This window comes from Pempheris klunzingeri, chromosome 20 (assembly GCF_042242105.1).
Source record: "Pempheris klunzingeri isolate RE-2024b chromosome 20, fPemKlu1.hap1, whole genome shotgun sequence".
Lineage (NCBI taxonomy): Eukaryota > Metazoa > Chordata > Actinopteri > Acropomatiformes > Pempheridae > Pempheris > Pempheris klunzingeri.
This window is the reverse complement of record NC_092031.1, coordinates 6610089-6619368: the sequence shown is the minus strand read 5'-3', so window position 1 is coordinate 6619368 and position 9280 is coordinate 6610089. Positions and strand designations below refer to the sequence as shown.

Sequence of the window (9280 nt, the reverse complement as noted above, 5' to 3'; positions counted from 1 at the left end):
TGGTTCAGTTCAGACCTGCTGGAAACAGCGTCTGAATACATTGATTGTCTGGGATAACCTAAAAATAAGACTATTCCTCCCTCCATATGTTTTCTCTCCTCCATCTCTGACTGAACTGTCAGTGGTTGGGTTGCATTGTGGGTAATGTAGGTGCCAGGCTTTGACAAGGAAGAAGAATGAATAAATACAGAAGATGACATCTCTGGTTCTGCTGCATTCACTTTAACTGTCTGAGTCCAACAAGTAAATCAAGGGCGCATCGATTTAAGAGAAGACAATACTTCACTTGAATGTTCTTTCCTCGCAGTCTTTTCACAAACAAATGATGACACACACATTATACGGTGGTTACGCCCCCTGTGGGAGTGCATTGGTAATAACTTTATTGCAAAAATACAGGTTCCCTCTTTCCCCGAGCAACACCACCCCAGAACTGACACACAGTCTACACACACCCACAAACAGCAAACCATCAGTAGTTAATTCTTCACTCTTCGCCCTCTCTGTCTCACACACACTTTCATCCTTTAGATTACATTCATTCGCTCTCTTTCCCCCTTCTGCTGTCTCCTTCCTTGTTGCTCTCTTTTTGCATTCCATTGGTTAAAACATAGTAGTAGATGCAGAACAACAAAGTTCACCAGCAGCATTAAACATGAGATCTCCTCCTCCTCTTCGTGTCTCTGCCAGAGTCCGTGAGAGCGCCCGTGGGTGGGTGTGTCTGCCTCCTGACTGTCTCTGATACAGGATCGTGAGGGAAGGTTGATTTGCATAGCGGACTCATGCGCTACAATTGGCTACATTCTCCCACATCCAGAACCCCAAAAACAAACAAACGAAAGAAACAACAACAAAAATCGGAACCTAAGTGAAAATAAAAACAGCAATGTTAAATACGCTCTCTGAGTTAAGTGCCAACCTTTGGTTTAGTTACAACGATCAATCAACATCAGTAAATTCTTGAAGAACTTTACATTGGCCAGTTGTTTTATAAGGACTTTGTTATTTTATATAATATTCAATATAATAAAGCATATAATAAATGTACTCTACACATGTCAGAATGCTCCTCGGTAAAGGGGGAGTGAATTAAGTTACAACTGTTACTGTTTGATAGCCGTTCATATAACTGAGGAATGGTTGACATCTCTGAAGAAGATAGCTCACTGGCTGAAAATATACCTCTAATACATATATATCATATAAAGCATATTCATATTAGACATGTCACTGTCTCAGGCTGAAGATGAGCATTTTCTATTCACATCTGAGGTCTCAAAACCAGCTTCAGTGGGAGGGAGAAATAATTTCATAAGTGCCACTGAAGTTCACCTGAGGCCTTTAAGTAAAACAAACGCCATCGACTTCTCTCCAGCTGCCTCTCAGTCAAATAGCCTTCGAAAAAGTGCACTTCTGCCGCTAAACCTTGCAAAGCGCACTTAAGTCTTCTCTATTTTCAATGATAAAGCCTTAGAGAAGGGTTTCCTAACCTACATACTCTCATTCCTTCTCGACTTTCCTCGCCTGTTGGCCTATTTCTGGTGCTACCATTTCCTGTTTGGAAGAAAGAAAGCAAGCGCGAATAAAAGAGAGCAAGAAAGACAGAAGGAGAGAAAGAAAGGAACGAGGAAAGAAGCAGAGAAAAAGGAAGCGCTTTTCTTGTTTAATCTCCCGGTAGAAACGGGAGAGCTGTCATTAGGTCGGCGAGCGGTTTGGGGGGCGGAAACTCCAGCTAGACACTTGTGAAGTGCACTCCACTCCTATTTGAAATGCAGACATGAGGAAGTACCACTTTAAGTTTATCAATATTCGTTAATTATCATTATCAACATTCCATAAGGTCTTATTAATTAACATACAGGTTTCATACATGAGTTTTTCTGTACATGACTTTTAGTTATTAGAGAGTTCGGTCTCGGGCGGGTTTACTGTGCGCGCACACAGGAAGAAAAAAACAAACAAACCCAAAAACAAAAAGAGAAAAAATATGGCTGTCCATCTGAAACAGACCCAGTTCGGCTACGTGTGCGTCCAACAGGAAATGCCCGTGAAGAAAGAGGAAGAGGCGTGGCTACTTGGTAAGAGCCTCCCCCTGAGCTGAGGGTCCTGTGGGGTTGGTGACGAGTCTGCTGAGAGCTCAGGTCCCAGTCAGACACGGCCGGTGAGCGACCAAGCCGACAACACGACTGAAAGCAGCATGCTCGCCAGGCTGACTGCACAGGGAAACCCTCTGAAAACCCAGGGGGAGACGAGAAACAACAGTCCAGGGAAGTAGGGGGGAAGGTTGAGGTTGTAGTTGGGGGGTCAGAGTGACTGCATAGACAGAATAGTAGGTCAAGGGAGGGAGGGAGGGAGGAAGGCAAGGAGGGGCTAAGCGGGGTGCTGCAGGCGCTGAGGGAGGCTCTACGTCAGTGCAGATGTGCATGTGTGCGTGCATGTGTTTGCGTGTGCATGTTGTTTGAGGGAGGAGGAGGAGGAGGAGGAGGAGGAGGAGGAACAGGATAGGAGTTGAGTTTGATCCTCCTGAGCCAATTCCAGGTCCGTCGAAGCGAGGCCGTCAAGGATCCCGGCGCTGCTGCCGCGTGTTGAGGTGGACGCGGTGAGATATTAGTGAAGCAGAGAGGGACTCTGGTCAGAAGACAGCTTGACCCCCGTCAGACACAGCCAGAAACTCCCCGCACCGCCCGACAGCTCCTGGACCAGAGGAGAGAGGAGAGAGGAGAGGATAAACAACAGGTCAGACCGTTTAGAAATCAGTGTGAGACTCCACAGATGTTCCGAGATGTGTTTTTCACCGAGATTGTCACAGAAGGTCAAAACACGGACAAACTGATGCTCTAAACATGTCATGTGCTGTTTGGTGGAAGCTTTTACACTTCTCGAACCCCGACGTTACCACTGTTCCACTTAAATCTACCCTTAAGTACAACATTTTGACAACATAAATTATTTATTGAATATAAATTCTGTTGTCACCCTCTGAAATAATATATCACACATACTGAGAAAACCGTTCATTTAACTGGAATTAATTATCAAAATTTAAATTCTGCTTGTCTTGTGCATTAATTTATCGGCATTTTCCTCTCATTTATCTTTGGGAACTTTGGAATTCAGCTGGAATTTAATATAAAGTTCTGTGAATTAATTAAGCGACACGACAGCACACCAGAACAGGGGTGTTACGCAAAAAGGCAGTGAAATATTGAAAATGTAAGCAGTAAGAATCAACTGCAGCAACAGGTGTGCAAAAATATTCTACATTCAGTTTGTTTTTAATGATAAAAGAGTACTTTGTGCACTTACATTAAGTTTTTACAAATATGAATCCTATTAATGAAGGGATGTTTTTGAGGCCAATAGCTCTTAAATCAAAGAGAAACACATTTGTCATTTTGTTCTCAACAAAAAAGGCTTCAATGTTGTTTTGTATGAAGGACACTTTATGTTTCTCTTGTGTAAGTATCTCTTTTTAGATTTTTTGCATTTTAACACTTTAATTGATTTGACAACTAGAATTGGAAACCAAAGGGCCACAGGCCAGATTCAAACCCAGGCTGCTACACTAAGGCCTTAATGGCTCACACCCTGCCAGGTGAGCCACCAGGGAGTGCCTTGTAGCTCCTTCTCTACTCATGTGAACGTTACACAAACGATAGAAATCTGGTTATTCGTCTCCATGTAGAATCTCCATGTGTAATCAGAACAGAGTCCAGGTTTCTGAGCATTTGCATGCAGTTGTGTCTTGATCCCAGTGAGTGATCAGAAACCTGGATCAGGTGTTTACATGCCACAGTGCTCAAACGTTGTTTATCCAGGTTTCAGAAACCAGGATATATTGTTAACATGCACGAAAACAAGATCCTAGCTGGGATAGTACTGCACATGCTCTTTTTCTATTTGTAATATCATTGTTTCCTTGTTTGGGTATTATTTAGGTGCCCCCACAAATAGCGTTTTCAACTTTTAAACTGAGGAGGTGGCTCCATTCATATCCACTCTGCAAAAAATGGTTTCTGTCAGTGTTTCCTCTTCAGAGAACTGACATGTTCTGTGTCGTTTAACTGTTTCTATACTACAGAGAACATTGTCATATAAAATGTACAACAACACCTTGTAAAGGTATTTCAGATCGATGTGCATTGGCCTCAGCTTCCACAGTGAGATGTGATTTTTGTGCTCTGGGACTTTAAAAAAAAACTACACAATGACACAAAATGACACAAAAAGACCAGATTAAGTCTGCAGCCATTTTCTCTGTCATTTTTTAAAAGAACAAAGCTTCAAAAATTAGAAATAATCTGTGTTTTTCTAATGATATTATTCATGGCTCATTGCAATCATGCTCTGCCCTTAAAGAAGAACAATACTGTGCTGTCCTGTGTTTTTTCTAAACTAAAGTTTATATTGTATTATTCTGTTATCTTGACAGAAGAGAAGAAAATATGTGTTTGTGATAGAATTGAAAAGAAAAGCTCTGTCTCTGCATCATTTGGTTTGGGGTTAGGGTATAAAATGTAGGTGATTTCTGCCAAAATTTGACACAGGGGCACAGGGATGAAAATAACCTTTGGCTGGCCACAGTTATTACAAATCAGTGCACATCCCCAGGATATAGCTATGTGCAAATAGGGGCTTAGCCTACTTTTGTGCCAGATGAGCATGGTTTGCCAGAAAATAAAATGTTCACCAAAAAATTTATAAAATATCAAGAAAGGATTTTTATTTAGCTGTTCTGACCTGATTTGAAATTAGCTCTGAAACTCACTCATCTGGCACTTAAAGTAGTGCAACCAAGGAAATGTACACTCTTACCAGTTGAGATGAGTGGTATTTTCCTTTAAAGATTACAAGTGTAACGTCATATGAGCTCAGCACAGTGTTTACCTGTGAAGCTGTGGAGGGAGGTGGTGATGAGAAGGTGTTGGTGATGAGGAGGATGGAGGAGATGATAGTGGTGGAATAGCAACAGGGACTCAGAAGAGAGGAAGTAAGCAAGGAGAGGCACTGACATCAGCCTGCTTCACCTTTGAAAGAGAGAGAGAGGAAAGAAAGGGAGGAGAAGCAGAGAGAGGAGGAAATCGAACAGCAGGACAAAAGGAAGAAACGAGACAAACAGCAGGGGAGAAGAGCACAGGGAAAAGCAATGTGTAAAGTGCCACGACGGGACATCAGGCAGATGCAGATAAATAGCACGGCCACAGGGAGGCAGCAGAGCACAAGGAATCACACTCACAAAGCTGCGGGTTGCAGTCAGGCGGCTGCGGCGCGGGGTCACTACTGTGCCACTCAGGCTGCGTCCAATTCGCCTCAGTTTTTCTCCATCATCAGGCTCCACCCCAGAACGCAGATCCCGCAACATCATTGGCTGCAGAGGGGGAAAATGTCTGTCACATGCTGGAAAATGGATCCAAGTGAGGGGATTCTGTCAGGAAGACTACGTAGATGATACCTTGTTGAGGTAGGTGGGGGTGCTGGTGCAGTCCGCCCCGTACACACTCCTCTCCATGTCTGCGTTGGGGGTCTTGGAGCGAGCCTGCCCTCCCACCCTGGATATGAGCCTCTCTGATGGGCTGCAGCCTGAAAACACACACAGACAGGGCTGGAGGTCAAAACACCAACATCTCTCAAACATGCTGCCTGCTATTTTAGAGGAAACATGTTAAAAACCTCAACTTTACTGTTCCCCATATTCTTAAATGCACTCTCACATAGCCTCAGTAAAAACTTTTGTTCCACACAATCTGACAACATAATGTATTCATTCAATATAAATTCAGTTCCAGCCCTTTACTGAACCAATATATCACACCTATTGAGTAAACTGTTAAAACACAAGATGTCGTTTTTTATGGTTGCACCATTTCAGCAAATTAAAAATTCTCCATGTCCTATACAGCAATTTATAAACATTTTCCTGCAAATTTATCTTCTGAAACTTGGCTTTTGGCTCTAATTCAATATAAACTTCTGTGATTTTACTAAGTAACGTGACAGGACAGCAGAATGCCTCTTTTTGCTTGGCAAAAAAAAAAACACTCAAAGTTCACATAAAAAATAAAAAAAAGCAGTAACTTTTAGAATCAGCTGCTACAACAAAAAATACTCTTGTGCTATGTCTCAGTTGCATTACATATCAATCTTTATAGTATACCGTTTTTGGCAGTTAGTATACAAGAAATCAGCATACGTCACTGTTTTATACTAACAGGGAATGATACAGCACTGGCACAGCAAGAGACAAAAAAATGGTCTCTAACGGTCTAAATTTGACATGAAACGTCTGAAGCTGTATTGCGGTGGCTCTTGGTTTGTGCATAAATGTCCCTTTTGGAGACAAGATGCAAGTGCCCATAACGTCAGTAATTCAATTTTACAGTGAAGACTCGGTTTAAGGTTAACCAAGTAGTGGTGATGGTTAGGGCAAGTAACCAGGAAATTAAAGTAAGTCAATGTAATGTTCTCTGGAGTGATGGAAAGCGATCTTTCCATCACTTCCATCAACTGTGTGTGTGTGTGTGTGTGTGTGTGTGTGTGTGTGTGTACCTGTTTTTCCAGCCAGCAGACTGGCCTGGTAAAGGGAGTCAAGCTCAGACAGCTCAGCCTCTTCTCGGTCACAGCAGGGATCACTGTGTTGCCCTGGGGCATGCTGGGAGCTGTAGTGCCCTGGAGAGGACTGGCAACTGTAGCTGTGGTGCTGACTGGATGTCTGCGGCCTGATGGGGACACAGCGGTCAGGAGGTGTGTCATACGGTGTCACCACGGCGTCGGGGCGGTCCAAACTCCAAGAGGACCAATGGCGTGTGCAGCTGTCGGCGGCGGCTCCGTGCCTTGGCAAATGCTGAGCGGCGCCCGTGGGGGAATGGGGCCGGGGGGGCTGCCAGAGAGGCGTGAGAGGTTTCCTTTGCCCGGAGGCTTCCAGAGGGGAAGATGGGGGAGAAGTAGAGGACGGAGGGGGAGGGTGTGTTTGTGTGGGTTCAAGGTGTGTGGAGTGTGCGGTATGTGTGGTGTGTGTATCCCAGAGACGCAGGGGAAGCGAGGGCAGAGAGATGGCTAAGTGCTTCCCCAATGGTCTGACACTCACCCCCCCTGCCTGCAGCAACTCACACAGCCTCACCCCCGTCCCCTCCCTCCCATCCTCGCCTTCCTCCCCTCTCCTCCCCGTGCATCCACCCCCCTCCTTCTCCCCTTGGCTGGATGGGGCGCAAGGGTGAGCGATGCTGAGGGTGAGCGGGGGTCGAGGGGGAGCAGGCCGATAGGGTGGAGGGGGCGGTTCCGGGCCCAGAGCAGTGTCCTGGTTGGGCATTGCCTGGTCCTCTTCCTCCTCCTGATTGGGCGTCAGCAGTACTTGGACCGGGCCAGGCTGTTCACTGGAGGACACAAGAGAGAGAAGATGTCAGTCAGCCAGCAGCATGAAAAAAAAAAACCCCAAAAAAAACAGAGCTGCTCTGACGTCAGGTGAGTTACTGCATAGAGGGAAGGTCACAACAGCATACCAGGATAAACAAGCAGAAAACAGACACGCATACAAACACGTACACACACGAGCTCACTTTTCACAAGGAACAAGCAGCTGCAAACGCACAATGATGCAGCCTTGTGCAAGCATCGCTCTGTGTATGGGATTTCTCAGCCATGCTGTTTGTGAGTCAGGCACAAGATCAGCTCCACTGACTGACAGATCGCTGCGGATTCACCAAACTTAACTTTATGATCTCAACATATCCATCTCAAACAACCAAAGATTTGACTTCAATCTGATTATCAAAACAGCAGCCTATCCTCTGCTGCACTGCTGCAGTATATCAACACTGGAAATAAATGTGGCTCCTACCGCCTGGTGAAATTCTGTCTCAGTGGGCCACTATATTACTTTATTGATTTACATACATTGATATGTGGAGGATATGATATATGTCGAACATTAGTGGATCCTCTCTGCAGAGACGTGGTACACAGTCGGCACTCTATCAGTGTACCAGTGTGTGTGTGTCTGTGGAGCACACTGGTGTGAGTGTGTGTTGGAATGTGTGAACAGCGAGTCTGTAAATTTGTGTGTCTATTTTTAAAGACGCCGTGCGCAAACCTGTATGTGTCTACGTGAGCGTCTGCCCCCATCCCCCACATTAACTCTCCCGTCTCTTTTCAGCCTTAGTAATTACCCAGCAGGCTTTGCAGCAGCAAGCTATAAATCAGAGGCTTGTGTTGATCAATAGAGGAGAGCAGGAAGGTAATAAAAGAGGCTGAGCGCTGAGCTTTACCGCCTTCTCTTCCTTCCCTTCATCCTGCTGTTAACAGTTTGGATTTACAGTTTATTTTTATCAAATTTTGCTCCGGTTTAAGCCGAGTTCCAATGAACTGAGACTAAACCCAACATTAAATTATGTTAATAATCAAAACTAATCATTGTCTTTACCTTTGTAATTACCATCACTTAAGCTAGTTCAAAGTGTCGCAGTAAGACTCCTTACAGCATCTAATGGGAGAATGTTTTAGAGGAGACTTTAAGATTTTAATGGCCACCTTTAAGGCACTTGTGGGACTTTAACATGCTAACTCCAAATGAGCCTGAGTTTAACCTGGTATCCTTGATGATAAAACCAGAGGAGACTGAGCCTTTGTCAGCAGAGCCCCAAGAAATAGATTTTATTCTGTGCCTCTGTGTATTTCTCTTGCATTAGCACCTGTAATTTTATTAGTTTCCTTACTTATTCTTAATCTTATTTATTTATATCCTATTCAATATAATAATGTGATCTGTGTACATCAGGTTTTTTCAATAGCTTTTAGTCCCTTCAATACAGGGATCTAATGATATTGCAGTGTATGGCTCAGGATGGAGCTCCTCTAATCCCACATTTAAACAGCCGTTCTGGTGCCTGTCAACATTAGGTGTTTATATGATTACGCTGTGACTGTATTCTTATTGTATTTTATATATTTGATTAAGCATTTGGTCGCTAAAATGTCAAAAAAATTGTGAAAAACGCCCATCACAATTTCCCAATCCTTAAGTTGACATCTTTAAATAGGTTGTTTGTCTGACCAACAGACCGAAATCCAAAGATTCAGTTTACTGAAATCTTTGGGATGCTTGGAGCCTGTTATACTTCCCTGCAAGTCTAGTAATTATCAATATTTTACTATATCAAATGTGATTATCTCTTTATGTTGGATTATAAATGAGCAGCCTCACTCTTTTTAAATATGAAATATGGTGTTTTGTCACTTAGCACTTCTTGTACAAAAAACTTCACGGCTGAAGTTCACTTTCCCATCC

The 9280-nt window shown here is 43.8% G+C and overlaps 1 protein-coding gene across 2 annotated transcripts in view; it reads right to left on the bottom strand.

The window, feature by feature from the left end:
- Window positions 1-377: 377 nt before the first annotated feature.
- Window positions 378-9280, bottom strand: part of LOC139220384 (ubiquitin carboxyl-terminal hydrolase 54-like) — a 41056-nt gene continuing 32153 nt past the window's right edge. Inside the window, exons 16-19 of one of the 2 annotated variants that reach the window (XM_070852469.1) lie at window positions 6547-7370; window positions 5453-5580; window positions 5237-5368; window positions 378-2694 (exon numbers count right to left, since the gene is read on the bottom strand). In XM_070852469.1, the coding sequence (XP_070708570.1) occupies window positions 2608-2694; window positions 5237-5368; window positions 5453-5580; window positions 6547-7370 (1171 nt within the window). In that variant the 3' untranslated portion in view covers window positions 378-2607. Of the gene's footprint in view, window positions 2695-5236; window positions 5369-5452; window positions 5581-6546; window positions 7371-9280 lie in introns of those variants that run through there. The other variant, XM_070852468.1, reaches the window with a different exon arrangement.